Here is a 19,055-nt window from a genome sequence, read left to right as displayed (position 1 = left end):
CACAGTGTGAGTGAATGCGTGGTTAGTTATCAAAATGATGGACCCCTGAAAGAGTAGATGATGCAGAAATAACACCTTTGGAAAAATTTGACTGATAGACTTGTTTGGCCACATTTTTATTTAGCAATGTCTTCTGGGGAAAACTGAGCTATAAATGAAGACATGGTTTTAACAAATTCACTTTTTTGTAATTTTAATCATCCAATATGAGAGCATAAGAACATAAAAATAGGAATAGGCCATTTAGCCTTTTGTGCCAATTATACCATTCATCAAGATCATGACTGATCTTCTACCTCACAGCTATTTTCTGCAAAATACCATATATTTCTTGATCCCCATAATAACTAGAAATCTATCTGTCCCTGTTTAGAATTAACTCAGTTTCTGAGCATCTACATCCCTCAGGATAGAGAATTCCAAAGAATTGTACAAAGAAATTTCTCCTCACCTCAGTCCTAAAAGGCCTATCCCTTATTGTGATTCTAGACTCCTCAGGCTGCTGAGCAAATTTCCTTTGTTTCCTCAACTTTTGGAAGTTTCAATGAGATCTCCTCTCATCCTTCTAAGCTCTGGAGAATACTGGTCTTGTTCCTTGACCCCTCCTCCTGCCATTCCTGGAGCTTGTCCAGTAAAAACACTCAGAAGGTCAGGCAGCATCTGGGAAGAGAGAAATAAAGTCAAAGCTGCAGGTCAGAGAACCTTCTTTGGAACAGGGAAAGTTAGGTTTCAATTGTAGAGAGTTGGGGGAGGGATGGATAGAACAAAAGAAATATCTCTGATAAAGTGAGACCGATGGGTCAATGTGCGGACAGAAGCAGATTATGCTTCTTTGTCTGTGTTTTTTTGCAAACAGTAGAACTGTGGGACATCCTCAGTGAATCAGGCTATACCAGTGGAGAGAGAAAAACGGAGCTAAAATCACAGATGAATAACTGACAGATATGGCTAGTTCAGACACAGACAGAAGAATGACTTAAGTAAAGTTGGAGAGTTCGATATCGAGTCTGGAAGACTGTAATGTGCCCAGATGGAAGCTGTGATGTTGTCCCTCAAGCTTGCTTTGGACCTTGTTGTAACAGAGTGAGAATGGAATGGAGAATTAAAGTCGCAGGCAACCGAATGCTTAGGGTCATTTCCATGGACTGAATGCAGGTGTTCTGCAAAGCTGTGTTTGGTTTCTCCAATTTAGAGGAGACCACACTGTGAATACCAAATGCAATGCACTATATTAGAGCAAGTGCGAGTGAATTGCTGCTTCTTTTTGAGTCCTGGATGGTGAGAATGAAAGGATGAAAAGACAGGTGATGCAAATCCTGTAGTTACAAAGTACCATAAGATGGGGAGTGGTTGGTGAGAACATGAGAGCAGGCCAGGGAGTTACAGAGGGAGTCTTCCAGTCCAATCTAGGGGTTAACATTGAGAGATAGTCCTGATATCTGAGTCCTTTTATTCTTGTTGGACTATTGTTTGTGCCTCCATCACTGTTTGTATGAATTGGCTAGCAACCCTATCTATGCCTCTCAGAAGTTTATATAACTCTATCATGTCACCTCTCAGCCTCTTTCACACCAAGGAGAACAGACCCAGCCTATCCAATGTCTCTTTATAACTCAAGCCCTCCAGTTCAGGCAACGTTATTGTGAAGCAACAATGTGCTGGAGGAACTCAGCGGGTCGAGCAGCATCTGCGGGAGGAAAGGAACTGTTGATCTTTCCTGCCAAAACCCTGTATCAGAAACGTCAACAATTCCTTTCCTCCTACAGAGCCGCTGAGTTCCTCCAACAGGTTGCTTCTTGCTCCAGATTCCAGCATCTGCAGTCTGTAGTGTCCACATCCTTGTGGATCTTGGCTGCACCCTCTCCAGCTTAACCACATCCTTCGTATAGTGTGGTGACCAGAACTGCACACAAGACTCCAGGGGTGGCCTAACCAACGTATCCAAAGTGTAAGGAATGAGTTTGTTGGGGGTGAGCATGTTAGACCAAGTGTTTCTCCCTCTGTAACCATGGTGACTGAGCAAGAGGTGGCTCACCCGGAACGGGAAGCGGCGATGCCGAAGGGGGGCAGGGTTTCCTGGATGCCGGTGTCTCCAAGCTCGTGTCTTTCTTTTCTGTAAATTTGACCGGAATTTTTGTTTTTTCCCCCTTTGCGAGAGTTGATTCCGGGGGGGCGGCCGCATGCAGGGCGAGGGCGGGCGGCCGCTGGGGGAGGCGCTGGAGGGCAGCCTGAGGAGGGATCTGCGGGCCGCCGACCTCAAGTGCAGCCTCTTCATGTCGGCGCTGCAGAGCTACCGGCGGGACTCGGTGCTCCGGCCCTTCCCGGCCGCCTACTTCAGCGGCGACAGCAAGGACTTCGACGCCTTGGTGAGCCCTCCACCCGTCCCAGCCCCTAATGACTGGGCTCCTTCCATGGGCCGAGTTATTGGCCTGACCACCACCCCCCCCCCCCCGTCCCCCGGTATCCTGACCACCACCCCCCCCCCCCGGTCACCCGGTATCCTGACCACCCCCCCCCCCCCGTCCCCCGGTATCCTGACCACCACCCCCCCCCCCGGTCACCCGGTATCCTGACCACCACCCCCCCCCCGGTCCCCCGGTATCCTGACCACCACCCCCCCCCGGTCCCCCGGTATCCTGACCACCACCCCCCCCCCCCCGGTCCCCCGGTATCCTGACCCCCCCCCCCGGTCCCCCGGTATCCTGACCCCCTCATCCCCCGGTATCCTGACCCCCCCCCCCCGGTATCCTGACCACCACCCCCCCCCCGGTCACCCGGTATCCTGACCACCACCCCCCCCCCCGGTCCCCCGGTATCCTGACCACCACCCCCCCCCCCCCCCCGGTCACCCGGTATCCTGACCACCACCCCCCCCCGGTCACCCGGTATCCTGACCACCACCCCCCCCCCCCCGGTCCCCCGGTATCCTGACCACCACCCCCCCCCCCCGGTATCCTGACCCCCCCCCCTCCGGTCCCCCGGTATCCTGACCCCCCCCCTCCGGTCCCCCGGTATCCTGACCCCCCCCCCCCGTCCCCCGGTATCCTGACCCCGCCCCCCCCCGGTATCCTGACCCCCCCCCCGTCCCCCGGTATCCTGACCCCCCCCCCCGGTATCCTGACCCCCCCCCCCGGTATCCTGACCCCCCCCCCCGTCCCCCGGTATCCTGACCCCCCCCCGTCCCCCGGTATCCTGACCCCCCCCCCCCCGTCCCCCGGTATCCTGACCCCCCCCCCCGTCCCCCGGTATCCTGACCCCCCCCCGTCCCCCCCGTCCCCCGGTATCCTGACCCCCCCCCCCCCCGTCCCCCGGTATCCTGACCCCCCCCCCCCCCCCCCCCCGTCCCCCGGTATCCTGACCCCCATGTTAATACAGAAACCACTGGATGAGCAGTTATTTTCTTTAGGTAAATATGAGGATGACAGGAGCCATTTTCCTTGATATGTGGCACAGATTCCGTTTCCTAGCCATTCTAATTTTCTTCAATCGATGTTCTGAACCTACATGTCATACTTGTCCTCATTCTTCAGGCCTCATTTCCTGGTCGTCAATAAAACTACGTATTCTCAGTTTTGTATCATTCCATCAACTTCATCCCTGTTGCTGAAACCTTCATCTGTGCTGCTGCTGTCTGCAGACTGAACCATTCCGATACATTCCTTGCAGACCTCTCTCATTCTGCCTTAAAATGGATAAATCTGAATCTATGTGCCTGTGATGCTGCTGTATTGTCTTACTAGTGCATATGAAAATAAACTTGTCTTGACTTGACATGAAACTCTTCTAGTATCCTAAGACACATCAAGTTCTTTTCATCTCTGTGCTTGCTACATTGGTTCTGGTCAAACAATGGCCCAATTTTAAAATTCTCATCCTTGTTTTCAAATCCCTTTTTGATTGAGCTCCTCACTGTCCTTGTCACCTCAACCTAACAACCCTCCATGGTATCTGTGCCTCTCTAGTTCTGACTTTGTAAACATCCCTGAATTTATTCACTTCATCATTGTTGGTCATCCTTCTGCTACCAGGGACCTAACTTCTTCAGCTCTCTGCCTCATCTCCAGCCTTGTACAGCGCTACTTTATTCCTACCACTTAGACAAACTTTTTGGCTATTTTCTGTCATATCTTTTATGACATGGTTTCAAATCTTTTAACACTCCTGTGAAGAGCATTCAAACATTTTGGTATGTTAAGGGCACTTTGTAAATGCAATTTATTGTTAAAGGCAGCTTGTAAATACATGATGTTCCTGTAAATACAGACAAAAAATGTTTAATTATATTGTTAGGCTAGTTAAGTAAAAGTTGGAAGATGGTTATGCTATCCTTTTTTATACTGTCTCTTTAGAAGTGTATTAAGAAGAGTATTTGAGCTGTGGAAACATGGTAGAGACTACTTTAGAGACTTGAAGACTTTTTTCCTAATATTGCTTATATTAGGAGTACCAGACATAAAACTCTTTTATTCTTTCCATGTAACCTGTGGTTTTAATTTTTTTTCACAAATGATCCAAGACCTACAAAGTGCAGCTTTTATGTTTTTTCACACACACATATTAGGTTGTGATGAAAGGTTGGAAACCTGGACCTTTTTGTTTTGGAAGAGACCTCATAGAAATTAAAGGATGTCAAATGAATATGGAGGACTAATTCAAGACGTGAGTGGATATCACTAGAAAGGAGTGCTCAATCAAGATGTATCTAGATGTCACCAACTAGGAAAAGACCTAAAAATGGAGAAGGAGAAAATTAGAAACACAAGATTACAGATGCTGGAATCTGGAGCAACACACAAAGGGGTCAGGTGTTAGGAAGAATGTCACTGAAAGAGTGATTACAAGGAGTGGTCTCTAAAGTTGGGTAGTGGATGTGTAAATGTTAAATTCATTCAAAGACCATATCGATAATGTTGTAGAAAGAACATATTTTCTATGCTAAGTAGATAAATTTATTGTTTATAACATGGTGCTGAATGGTAACATTTATTTGATTGTGCAACTTAATCCTGAGAAGTTAGAGCCAATGGTATCACAAAACTTCCAAGTTGGCTTAATCAGTGTTTCCAATGGAGACTGCATCTATTCATTCCATTGCCACTTTCTACAATAAAACTATGCATAACTCTTAGGTGATGGTGAAGGCAAATACGATAGGGGCATTCAAGAAGCTCTGAGATAGGCACAAGAATGTGAGGGAAATGGTAGGTTATGTACATCGTGTAGGCAGAAGGGATTAGTTTCGTTGGGCATTTTATTACTAATGTAATTGGTTCGGCACAACATTGTGGGCCGAAGGGCCTGTTCCTGTGCTGTACTGTTCTATGTTCCATGTCTTTTTTTGAACTATCTTGTGTTGCTCATTCAGTGCATGGTCTTGCCAAACTTGGGCAGTAGAGGGCAGCAGATAGTGTCCTACACATGTATAATAGTATTGAATAGCAGACCGTGAAAATTGAAGGATCTCAGTGAGTTGTAAAATTGATTTAAGTTTTGTGATATAGATGGTGATGTCCAGATACTTCTATAGGGGAAGAAAAGATGAGTATGCATTTATATGATTAAATATCTCATCTGAAACATAGCACCTGTGGATGTGCAATATTTCCCAATACAGTTCTGGAGCGTCAGCTTGAACTTTATCCTCCGTTCTGGAGTGAGCCTTCTGACCCAAGTGTGAGTGGGACTGTTAATGTGAAAGGACATTGAGCAAAGTTTTTGGTAGTTAGGAGAGCTAATTCTATTTTGTTAAATAATTGGGTCTGGGGTTTCTGCTTAGTTCAGCTTAATTCACCCAAAATCATCATAATCAGTCCAAAGGAATTTTAGATGCTGATTGCGTTTAGTACATCTCTGATTTTTAGCAGGTTTTTTTTGCATTAGTTTGAAGAGTCTTATTCTAGAAGTCAATCTTACTACAGAATTAGTTGTACTCTTCATAATGAATATTTCACCTTTGGGAATTTCAATCATTTGCGCTTGTTTGCAAGGATATGATGAGAGTCCAAAATTCTTCTTTCAGCCTGAGAGTTCTGGTAGGAAGGCTTTAAAACCTTTTGAATTAAAAAAAAGTACCAAGTTACTGAGGACTCTACCGTATTATGACTAGCAAGTATTTCTGGTGTTTTTTTTAAAAAAAGTCATTGATGGTAACTTAAAGTTGGATTGCTCACAGGTGATGAATTGGCACATGGTTAATAATTATTTTATTCATGAAAAACTCATTTTCAACCACATTAAATATAGAATTCCAGGCTGACACCCTCAAATCAAGGAATATTTTTCAAAGCAAAATTGTGTTAAAATATTGCTAAATGGCAGATTTTGTGTTTGTGGACTTGTATAAACATTTGACCAAATGTTCAAAGAGGAGGTGAAAACTCCTTCACTGTGGATCCAATTTTGGGCCAAATTTCTACCCTTTTCAGTGATGCTGGCAAAAGATAAACCACCTGTTTATGATCCTGTTATGAATATTGATAGATTCATGCGGAGTTTTTATTTTTTACCTCTCATTTCAGCTTGCTGATGCCCAGAATCTGCCAAATCTAAAACAGCTGCTACAGTCTGGAACAATCCCACAAAAGCGAACCTTGGAGCTTCTGAGCTGGTTCTGTTTGTCAAAAAACCTAACCATCAAAAGTTTGGGAAAAGAAGGGGTAGGAATCTGCAAATGCTTTATTCAAAGGTTTTGACTATTAGACTGTGTTGTGAACGTGTGAGGTTAAGAAAAGAAATATGTTGGAAGCATACCGCCTATAATATCCATGACACACACCATCTGACTTGAACATGTACAGCTGATTCTCCATTGTCACTGAGTTAAAGTCCCACTATTGAAGTCACCACTCAGATTTCAGCAGGCCAAAGAGGCACTTCAAAGTTACCCATTAAATGCTTGCCTTGCCGGCAGTGGCCAGATCCCTGTGGTGAATGGATTGAAAAGTTTATTTCACAAGGAATCACAAATCAGGCTTTTATCAGTATAATGTCCTTTATTTGAGATGGCTAAAGGACACGATTAAATCCCATTAAAGCTTGTTGTGGAATCTTGAAATGGCTGAAAAGATTTTTATCAATGAAGAATAATTACTGCAGTTTGCTTGTTATTCTTGTGTTTGCTCCATTTATTCAACTGAAGAAAAAAGAAGTAGGGCAGGAATAGAAAAATTATTGTTCACAAAAAAGTTGACCCATTGTTATTTTATAGATGAATCTGTTATACTGAATTGAGCTGGCTGTATCTGGCAGTTTTATCACTCCATTCAGTGGTGGGACTCCATGTGCAGTCCGGCTGCAGAGCCCAAATGTATTGCCATTTACTAGCATCATGATGGGGTGTCTGCTTCCCAATTCCTACGTCAGCTGAACCTGGCATGGATAAAAATTCCCAGTATTTTAACTGGAATTCTTGACTGGGGGATTAGGAAAAAAAATATGTGGTTTTTTTTTAGTGTTTTTATTATACATCGGGTTGTGATGTGCTATTATTTCTCAGAACTGCAAGTTTTTTACTATTTGAAGCAATTTGAATAGTTTTATATGTCTCTATGTCAGAGACATAAAAACTTTTAAAAAGCCTCACAGACTTTGACAAAATATGAGACCACGCCCCTACCCTTTTCACCTGGAGAAGGCTGTCAGGACAATCTGATGTTGATCCTCAGTAGTACACTGCCCTGGTCATTGCTGAGTCCTTGCTATGCCTTGCCCTTCAACTCCTGGATCAAGAGATCCAGGATGATTGGACTCAAACACCTGCACTAGTTTACCGTGGGTGTGGGGAGTGTTGAAAGGGCTGGGTCATGGTGATGGGCCAAATCGAGTACTGTTTGGTTCATTGATTTATTAAAGTAGGGAATTGCTAGTTTTGGTAGTAGTTGAATTTGGTCCCTGTATTTGGCTGGGTTAGCATGCTCAAGAACCTTTATCTTTATAGGTGGAATACTCTCAGAGCTGTAAGTTTTCAGTCTGTCAGAAGGAAGAAAATACTTTTTAGTTAGTCAGCTTGTTTGAGGTCAGATTTTTTTTAACCCAAGGTAACATGGGCTTCGTGGAAGTTAGGGTATATGGGCAGGGGTTGTATCTGGCTTGTGGGCTTCTTCTAGAGTTTGAGGTAGAATCTCCATTTCACCCATTTTAACCACATTGTGGCTTGTACTTGTTCTGTTGATGTGTTTTTAGTGAAAGAGGAATGGATCTTTTTAGATGTGGGGTAGGGACTCAATGTTACGTGTTTGATGATAGGTTGTGATTCCATATTCCATAGGTGGGTGATAGAGTCATATAGCATAGAAACAGGCCCTTTGGCCCAACTGGTCAATGCCGACCAAGATGTCCCATTTGCCAGCATTTGGCCCATAACCTTCTAAACCTTTCCAATCTGTGTACCTGTCCAACTGTCTTTTAAAAGTTGTTATTGTACCTGCCTCAACCGCTTCTTCTGGCAACTCATTCCACATAGATACCACCCTTTGTGTGAAAAAAAGTTGCCTTTCAAGTTCCTATCAAATCTTTCCCCTCTCACTTTTAGTTCTTGATTCCCAACCCTGGGAAAAACACTGATTGCATTCAGAATCAGGTTTATTATCACTGACATACGTTGTGAAATTTGTTGTTTTGTTTCGGCGGTACAGTGCAAGACATAAAAATGTCTATAAATTACCAAAAAATAAATAAATAAAAAGTGCGAAAGAGGAATAACGAGGTTGGGGTCATGGACTGTTCAGAAATCTGATGGCGGTGGGTTCTTGAAATGTTGAATGCGAGTCTTCAGGCTCCTGTACCCCCTCCCTGATGGTAGTAATGAGAAGAGGGCATGTCCCAGATGGTGGGGGTCCTTAATGATGGATGCTGCCTTCTTGAGGTACTACCTCTTGAAGATGTCCTTGATGGTGGGGGGGGTTGTGGCTGTGATAGAGCTGGCCAAGGCCGCAACCCTCTGCAGCCTCCTTCGTCCTGCACCTTGGAGCCTCTGTACCAGGCGGTGATGCAACCAGTCAGAATGCTCTTCACAATACATCTATAGATATTGGCAAGAGTCTTTGGTGACATACCGAATCTCCTCAGACTCCTAATAAAGTAGAGCTGCTGGCGTGCCTTCTTTGCGATTGCATCAATGTGTTGGGCTCAGGACAGATCTTCGGAGATGTTGACGCCCAGGAACTTGAAGCTGCTCACCCTTTCCACCACCCCCTCAATGAGGACTGGTGTGTGTTCTCCTGTCTTCCCTTTCCTGAAGTCCACAATCAATTCTTGGTTTTGCTGAGGTTAAGTGCGAGGTTGTTGTGGTGACACCACTCAACCAGGTGATCTATCTCACTCCTGTATGCCTCCTCATCGCCATCTGAGATTCTGCTGCTAACAGTGGTGTCATTGGCGAATTTATAGATGCCGTTTGAGCTGTGCCTAGCCACACAGTCATGACTGTAGAGAGAGTAGAGCAGTGGGCTAAGCACACATCCTTGTGGTGCGCCTGTGTTGATCATCAGTGAGAAGGAGATGTAATTACTGATCCGCAGTGACTGTAGTCTCCTGATAAGGAAGTCAAGGATCCAGTTGCAGAGGGAGATATAGAGGCTCAGATTTTGAAGCTTGTTGATTAGTACTGAGGGGATGATGGTGTTGAAACCAGAGATAAACATTGATAAACAGCAGCCTGATGTATGTATTGCTGTTGTCTAGGTGCTCCAGAGCTGAGTGAAGAGCCAATGAGATTGCATCTGCTGTAGACCTGTTGTGGCAGTAGGCAAATTGTAGCGGTTTCACCCTATCTATGCCCCTCATGATTCAATACACTGCTATAAGATCACCTTTCGGTCTCCTCTGCTCTAAGGAATGAAGTCCCAGCCTGTCCAACCTCTCCCTATAACTCAGTCCCTCAAGTCCTGGCAACATCCTTGTAAATCTTTTCTGCACTCTGTTCAGTTTAATAACATCTTTCCTGTGGCAGGGTGACCGAAACTGAACACAATACTCCCCCAAGTGCAGCCTCACCAGCGTCCTGTATAACAACACCATGACCTCCCAACTTTTCTACAATGCCCTGACTAATGATTTCCCATGATGTGCCAAAAGCTTTCTTCACCACTCTGTCTACCCGTGACTCCACTTTCAGTGAGCCATGTACTTGTACTCCAAAGTTCCTCTGTTCTACAACACTCCCTAAGGCCGTGCCGTTCATTGTGAAAGTCCTACCTGGATTTGACTTTCCAAAATGCAACACTTTGCACTTATCTGAATTAAACTCCAATTGCCATTCCTCGGCCCACTTGCTCAGCTAATCAAGATGCCCCTGTAATTTTTGATAACCACCTTCACTGTCCACTATACCAGCTATTTTAGTGTCACCTGCAAACTTACTAACCACGTCCTGTACGTTCTTATCCAAATCATTGATATAGATGACAAATAACAATGGGCGCAGCACCGACCCCTGAGGCACACCACTAGTCACGGGCCTCCAGTCCGAGAAACAACCTTCCATCATTGCTCTTTGCTTTCTCCGCCAAGCCAGTTGTGTATCCAATTAGCTAGCTCTCCCTGGATTCCATGCAATCTAACCTTCCAGAGCAGCCTACCATGTGGAACCTTATCAAAGACCTTACTGAAGTCCATATAACCACCCTGCCCTCATCAACTTTCTTGGTCACATCATCAAAAAACTTAATCAAGTTGTAAGGCATGATTTCCTATGCACAATGCCATGCTAACTACCCCTAATCTGCCCCTGTCTTTCCAGATGTACATATACTGTATCTTACCCCTCAGAATCCTCTCCAGTAAATTACCCACCATAGATGTTAGACTTACTGCTCTATAGTTCCCAGATTTTTCTTTGTCGCTCTTCTTAAATAAAGGCATAACATTCGCTACCCTCCAGTCTACAGGCACCTCACCCGTGACTAACAATGTAGCCACAGGTGAGGTGCCGGTGGAGCACCTGAGGGTCAGTAATCAAAGGCGACAACTTCCTGCACAATGGGCTTTACACTTTACGTGTTTGCTTCATGATTGACCTAATAAAGTGTATGCAAAGGTCAGAGGACGTGGGAAAGGAAGATACATTTATATACCACTTATCATGTCCATTCAGAACACCCAAAAATACTTTACCATCTATTGAAGTAATGTTGGAAGTGCAGCAGCCAATTTTCATACAAGTTCTCAGAAACTACAATATGATAAAGCTATTGTTTTTAGAAATATTGACTAAGTGATAAATATTATAGATATCTCCCATGCTGCTTTTTAAAATAGTGGCATGGATTATCTTTAGAAGAGAGGGCTTGCTTTAACATATCATCCACATGGTAGCATTTCTAATATGTAGTACACTCTTGGTACCTCACTGGAATTCCAACCTAGAATTTTGTGCACAAGTCTGGAGTGTGACTTGAACCTGGAATTTTCTGACTCCATGGGGAACAGGGTGCCCAGTGAGCCACCAGCTGACATTATAAGTGTATCTCCTCCTACCCGTGATTGAGTCTTGGGCACACATTGGTATTGATCACAGATTACTGTTTTATGCTCGATTTATGAGGAAGTGTTTGAATAAATAAAATATTACATCTAGCCCATCAGTCTGCAAAAACAAAAGTTTTTGGTGATTATTTGCAATAGTAATTTTTACATGACTTTTTTTGCATTTCAGTATGAAGAAATCCAGGAACTCATTGGGTTCACAACGCCCTCTGCTGCTATCCCCGATTTCCTATTTGAGATAGTTTATTGTGATCAGATGAATGCCAAGTTTGATGAAACCAAAGGAGACAGAGATCTCATCTATGCATTTCATGGGAGCCGGCTTGAGAATTTTTATTCTATAATTCACTGTGGTTTACAATGTCACCTAAATAAGGTCAGAAGTTCAGATTATATCCATCTTCATGATCAAATGGTTGCAAATATTATTTTATTTAATGCAATATTATAATGTTAAACATCACTGGTAGTTAAATGTGTAGTTTACTTTTATAATGAAAAGAAAGAAGGGATAGTTTAAGAACTAATGTATTAGTTTTGGAGGCAGATCAAAAGGGATTCACTTGGCTAACTCCTGGGATGAGAGAGTTGCCTTATCATGAACGGTTGAAGAGGTTGGATCTGTATTCATTGGTGTTCAGATGAATGATGGTGATCTTACTGAAATATATAAGATCTGAAGAATGAATGAAGAGGTAGATGTTGAGATGTTTCCACTAGTTGGAGAGTCTTGAATAAGGGGATGAAATTACAAGATTAGGAGGCAGTCATTTAGAACTCTGGTGCATAGTAATCTCTTCTCACAGAGGGTGGTCATTCTCTGGAATTCTCTTTGGAGACTAGATAATTGGAGGTACTTAAAGAGGAGATAGTTGTATTTTTGAAAGATTGGGGAACTGAGGTCTATGGGGAACTACACAGAAGAGGAGTTGAGGCCTGGGGCAGTTCAGCTACGATCATATTAAATGGCAGGGCAGGTTTGAGGGTCAGGTGGCCCACAGCAACATTCTCATTGCTACAGAATGATGTATTGGATGATGTATTCCCTGACGCCCAACCCAAAGAAGTGCTTGAGTGCACTCAGTGATTAGTCCACCCTGGTAATCCTTACCTCTCCAAAAGTTGCTGCAGCCCAACAGGCCTAAAGTCCCATAATTCACAGCATTTCCATAGCTCCTAACACTCCCTCCACCCTGCTCTCCTTCTGTGCTCTTTTCTGTGGTATATGTCAATGATTCAAACCTAATTCTGAAGTCTTAAATGATAGCAAATTGCGCAATGTGCTTGAGTAGTGAAGAGTAAAAGTGTAGCTGCAGGAAGACATCTATTTAAGTGAGCACAAAAATGACATTTCGGATTCAAACCAGAAAAATGTGATGCATTTGGAGAGGACATATAAGGCAAGGAAATCCTCAGTAAGTGGTAGGTTATTCAGAAACAGATTTAATTGTTATGCATAAAATTATAAGGAGCCTAAATGAGCATTAGGAAGGACATACATGTATTATTTAAAAAAAAGTCACTAAACTAGGGGACATGGATTTGTTAATTGATAGACGAGGAATTGAGGAAGAAAAAAATATCAAGAGATTACTGGGAATTCGGAAGTCATTGTCTGACAATGCAGTGGAGGCATAAGTACTCGGCACAGAAAGGTACATTTTAAATGTAACTTGAATTTTTATAATTTCTCCTTTGCCTGGTTCCCCTGCTCCTTGCTATCACTTCCTCCCTTTACCCCCTCCCACTTTCCTCCTTTCCATTAAATCCTGCTCTCCCATGTATTCTACTCCTTTCTCCCTTCCTGCTTTCCTTTTCTCTGCCTTGCTTCTGCTCTTAACCATCTCCTTGCCCTCCTGCTCTTCCAGCTTGCTTAAATGTTCTCAAATTTCAGAATCTCTGATATTCTACCATCCTGGTACAGTTAACCTTTCATTTTCCTGATTCCCTCAGCCTTAAAAGGGGTGAGACATAGATAATGAGCAGAGCAGTAAAAGAACATAGAATTACATAGAAATCACAAAACACATTGTTTATCTTCCATTTATTTTTGGAAGGCCTTATTTTACAAAAGACACATGTAATATTTTTATTTGCTGACTAGCTCCGAAGATTTAAGTATATTCAAAAATTGTTTTTCTCATCATAGACTTCGCTCTTTGGGGAAGGAACCTATCTTACCAGTGACCTGAGTTTGGCTCTTCTGTATAGTCCCCATGGTAATGGTTGGGATCAGAGCATGCTTGGTCCCGTCCTTAGCTGTGTTGCAGTTTGTGAGATTATTGATCATCCAGATGTTAAATGTCAAGTTAAAGGAAAAGGTATAATTTCTTATCAATCTTAATTTAATTATTTCATGTTCAAGTATCGCTGTTCTACTTGTTTAAAAAAAATACTGCTTTTTGTCTGTACTTGCTTCATCCAGCTATCAACATTTCAGTGTAGAAGATTGAGATGATCTAAGTAAATTGTTCATGGTGATTGATGAATTTGATGAGGTAAAAACTTTTTTCTGGCTGAAGATTCATAAGGGATTATTATAAAGTTAAAATTAGATCTGGATAATGTAGGAGAGACATCAGAAAGCAGTTGAGAATGGGAGATCAATTGATTTTTATTGGATAAGGGTATTGTGGGATATAGAGCAACAATGGGTGAACAGAGTTGAGGTACAGACCGGCTATGATGTAAGAGAGTGATAGAAAAGGTTTGAGGGACTGAGTAGCCTTTGTTGACTGCCCTTCTGACTTCTGGATGTTGAGGCAAAGCAATTTTTCTTCTCCCTGAAACTGTTTTCCTTGAATATGTAAATTGTAACCATAAAGCCTGTATCCTGTTCTGAACCATTACAGTGACTGCCCTATAGAAATAATATTCATGTGACATTTTAGTGGCACTGAATGACTAGAAATTTCTGGACATTTACTCATTAAAAGCCTATTGATTTTCTCAGATATGTTAAATAGATAATATAATTTTGTCTGTTCTCCAATACTTGTAACTGAACATTGCTAGCTTAATTCCAGATACTGGAAGCATAGATCGACGAAGAGCAAGGGTGAAAAACAGCGAAGGTGGGGATGTCCCACAGAAGTACTTTGTGGTCACAAACAACCAGCTCCTAAGAGTTAAATATTTGCTCATTTATGCTGAGAAACTGCACCGAAGAAGGTAAAATCAACTTCCTTTTGAATTGTAGGGTACTTGCTTATCTCTCTGATTAATCATTGCGATCATTTTAATGTTATTTTGTTAACCTTAAATGTGCTGAGTTACATTGGCTTTTCCTTTTGTAACTGAAGCATGCTGGCAAGTGGCAAACCTGGGGCTTGGGTGTAGGCTCCTTTTAGGCTTCATTCCATTCTGGAAAACTTGGTGCTCGAGATTTAGTTGCTTATGTTTTTATATATAAATGAAAAATTATGCCATTGTGGAATGCATGCTCAAATGAATTCACAGTAGGTATCTGTGTCTGGTTCATAAGGAAGCACTTAACTGGGTATTGGAGAGTGTGTCAGGAATAAATAGCATTACCTGCTTTGCAAATATCAGGAATCCCAAAGTTCTACTGCTTCAATGATTATGAGTTGGCCAATGGTGTGAAGAACATGGGGTGGGCTGCAGAGGAAAAAATGTGGAATGTTATATGATAGAGTACATTGGACACAAAAACTGGTGATGTGAGTGATTATTGTACATTACCTTTGGCATTCTATCTATCATGGAAAGAATGGACTATATCTGATTTCCATGAGGTGGCATTGTTGGGGCCAAGTGAGATGTCAAAATTTAAAGAATATCAAGGCTGATCCTGACCTCAGTTCATCTTCCTTCCCCCCACTCTCCACCAACCCTCCTTTCCCACATTTGAGTTGAAAGCAGGCAGGGCAAGAGAGCCAAGTTAGTCCCAGGAGATGGGTTGGTAATTAAATAATTTACTGAAGCCACCTGGGTTTCCCAGGCCCTGAGAAAGTCGGGCAGTTGAAGGCTGGTCAGAGTAATTTTGAAAGTAGATCAGTGCTTCCCCTACTCCTCGAAGTTCCCATTTTAAAAACATACAGCATGCGAAGAAACCCCAACTTGATTTCCTGATAGAAGCTCCCCCACCTATGCAGCCCATCTTTAGTCAAATTTCAGTAAGTGTTTCAAAGCTTCAGATGCCTGAAGATTTGAGAAGCAGCTGTTTCATTCTCATAGACATCGAACCTTATTCTTGCCCATTCTCCAAATCCAGAAGCCTAGCTCTGTTTGAACTTTTCAGTTAATTCTTCATCCATAATGTTATGCAACAGTGGACTTCATGTTTTAGTTGCTTCTAATTCATTCGTTGTTAAGTTTTGAGGTTCTTTCTTATAAATGAGTTTTAATTTTGAAAGGGTCGCAAATTACTTTCTTCGTAACGTGTAATATTTCCTACTCTACCTTTATTAAATTTAAAACAATTGCTTTCTGCTTAATCTACAGGCCCACAAGACAGCCATCCTGGATCTCCCAGCATAGTTTTTTAGTTATGATGATGATGTATTTGTTACTTCTGATAGTTATTGGTGCCTGTAACTCACCAGCTTTCCAGTATTACTGGAATCGATTTCTTGAAACAAAGCGATGAGTTTGTTGCTGCAGTGTTTTTAGCTGGCCAAAATGGTTGACATGCACTACAATTCTTACCTGATGCCTTAGTTCTCACTGTTACAGAAAGGCACTTGTGGACCAACAATAACTTAATTTACAAAAGTTATAGACAGCCTACTGTGCCAAGAATATTTTAAAGGTTTTGGGACACCAATATCATTCCATTCCAGCTCTTTTATGTCTCTATATAGTTCTGAATAAAATAGGTCTTCTGTATTGATAAAGGGTAATGACTGACTGTTCTGGAGAATGGAACGATTCCTGTTTCCAGTTTTGCAACAGGCAGCCGTCTTCAACCTTGTGCTCAGCATGCTGCAGGTGTAGAATCATGTGCCTTTTGCATTAGCCCCACTAATTGGCTCATGCCTAACCTGGAAGTGGAACCTGCATTTCAGTTTACTGACTGGTTCTCCACTGCATTGGAGGCAGCTGAAACCACTGCACTGTTTGAAATTCTGACCTTAACAGTCATCAGAGAGGAAAAATCATTGTGTCCCTGAAGCAAGCTGAAAACAAGTTGACACTTTTAGAAGAGCTTCAATTGGTCTATTACTGTAATGTAAATCCTTTTTCTTGATGGATCTCTGAGTGTGTTGAGAAACCAATTTTGTATGTTCTTTATAACAGTGTAAAATATATTAAATATTTGGCATTCAAACTGTTCAATGTCCCCATAACAGGCTCACTGTTTGTACTCCTTGCATTACTTTCCCCAGAATTTCAAGAAATCCTTAGACAGTAAAAGTATGTACAGTGAATAATTTTATACCATATTATTATGCATTTTCTATCTATGGTTGTGAACTTTGATGTAAGCAAACTGTAAAACAGGAAATTTCTTGCATAAACTTTAGCCTGCATCAAGTGCAAGAACGGGTTTATTGTTTTTAATATGTATTAACCCAAGGGTTCAACAAAATACATATACAGAAGTCATCTTTTAGGCTATAAAGGAAATATACTTGTTTGGGTTACTAAAGTGATTTCAATTAAACAATACTTGCAGTTTTATGCCTTCTCTATTATGACCCATTCTTGCAATCCAAATTCTATTTGAGAAATATTTATATAATATATAGTATAATGCATGTATTCATCTGAATGTTGGAATTTGTTTTCTGAGGTTATTTATACTTGGAAGTATTCACAAGTATTTCTAACCAGTATATTGCTAAAACATAATTTTAGATTCTGATCTATTTTACCATGCCAATACAAGACACCAAATGAATTACTTGGCAGAATCATTCCTTCTGTCACAGCATCCCAATGTTGCTGAATCTAATAAACCTAAGTAGATTTTAAAAGTAATACCAGGTTACGTTTTTCATTCAGTGCCCACTTGGAGTATTAATCTGCTTGTTTTGTTCTGGTCCCAGTTCACCTTCTATGCCTTAATATTTAGTGACCAAATAGGTATTTTTTAAGTATAATGTAAAGTCAATTATGTGACTTTGTAAGATCACGTTTTGTGACTGAGTTATTTAAGGGGAAATTGTTACTTTAATTTTCTTTAAAGTAATGGGGTGGGGTAAGATAATTTTGGTTTTAAGGTGCTTGGTAGAATTTCTGTCCAAATTCTAAGCATTTGAAACAACTGTTCTTATCTACAATATCATATCAGTCCTGAATTGTTGTGTTGTGAGTAGTAATGAAAAGTATGCTCTTCTTATCTTTCCATAAAAAATTTAAAAAAAGCTCTTACCCAGTCATTAAACCTTAATGTTATTTTCACATGTCTTTTCATATTGGTGCAATTGAAGTTTAGAATTCAAAAAATTCAGTGAAGTGGTGAGGAAGTGGAGAAAAATCCTTAATTTTCCCCTCTTCCTCAAGTCCCATGTTACAATAATAAAAGATTACTCAAATCTAATTCAGTATTTCTGTGGACCCAACAGGAAGGGAGCAATGGTGTTACATCAAGTACTTAATCCCAAGTGCCTATGCCTCAATTTTAAAGTTCGTCAGATAATCCCAAGTTATTTTTCTCTGCTGAGAGAATGGCACTTTCTATTTTTTGCCTATTTTCTCTTCTGGTTTCCCATATGGTCTCCATTGGGGATGTGCTTGCCAGCCTCACTAATGTTGCTGTTCAGACAAATTTCATAGGAATTGGATGAGTTTAGCCCATGGATAATTGTCCTTTTTGAGTAGATGCTTGGTCTCAGTTTTTAGGCTTAGCAGATCAGAGGCGATGGGAATGCATCCCAAGAACAACTTCTGTCTGAAGTCTTCAAGTCCTTTGGATTGCAGTCAACATCTTTAGGAACTGGATAATGCCTCTTCAGTCTTTTTTCATATAATAAGCCTCTTATGTCTGCCTTTCTCTTGCATTAATGTTTTAAAAATGCAAACATCTGTTTACCATGGTGAGAGGATGTTGATGAAATGGCCAATAAAGATATCTGTTACTTGTTTTTATTAGTGTATTTTTTTTAAATTTTGCCATCTCTGGAATGTGCAGCTTGCATTATTTTTGGGTTACAACATATAATTATCCATGTATATATTCAATCACTTTTTTTCAGTAACTAGATTTAGAGGCACTTTCTCCATTTTTAGCTTCTAGCCATGCAAATGAACAGCGCATTTGAACTAAATCCAAGAGGTTTGACTGTGAAAACCAGCAGTTGACTGCCTTTGATTATATGGCTGGAATGTGAAAACTAAGGGGTGACTCTTGGAATGTGCTGTGAAGAATAGGAGCCTTAAACTGAGTGACAGATACAAGATGAGGATTATGAGGTTCATTGTCTTGGTTTTCAGCTTACTGTTCTGTGTACCTGCATTTTACACTTCACTTTCATGGCTTCTATTCAATTTTTAAACATTTTGTTGGATTATTTTATGGCATCGACTATTTCCCTTCTGGTTGTTATCAAATGAATTGAAATATTTTCTCTTGAAGTTGACCAGATAGAGTAGCTTTAATTGTCCTT

The 19,055-nt window shown here is 41.6% G+C and overlaps 1 protein-coding gene across 1 annotated transcript; it reads left to right on the top strand.

Annotated features, from left to right (window-relative positions):
• The first annotated feature begins 1,963 nt into the window (after nucleotides 1-1,963).
• Nucleotides 1,964-18,533, top strand: parp16 (poly (ADP-ribose) polymerase family, member 16). Its single transcript, XM_052040696.1, has 6 exons — nucleotides 1,964-2,366; nucleotides 6,519-6,656; nucleotides 11,654-11,860; nucleotides 13,634-13,805; nucleotides 14,511-14,655; nucleotides 15,949-18,533. The coding sequence occupies exons 1-6, from the start codon at nucleotides 2,181-2,183 to the stop codon at nucleotides 16,091-16,093; spliced, it is 993 nt and encodes a 330-aa protein (XP_051896656.1). The 5' UTR covers nucleotides 1,964-2,180; the 3' UTR covers nucleotides 16,094-18,533.
• Nucleotides 18,534-19,055: the final 522 nt, after the last annotated feature.

This window comes from Pristis pectinata, chromosome 28 (genome assembly GCF_009764475.1).
Source record: "Pristis pectinata isolate sPriPec2 chromosome 28, sPriPec2.1.pri, whole genome shotgun sequence".
In the NCBI taxonomy this organism is placed as follows: domain Eukaryota; kingdom Metazoa; phylum Chordata; class Chondrichthyes; order Rhinopristiformes; family Pristidae; genus Pristis; species Pristis pectinata.
This window is presented reverse-complemented; position numbering and strand designations above follow the sequence as displayed.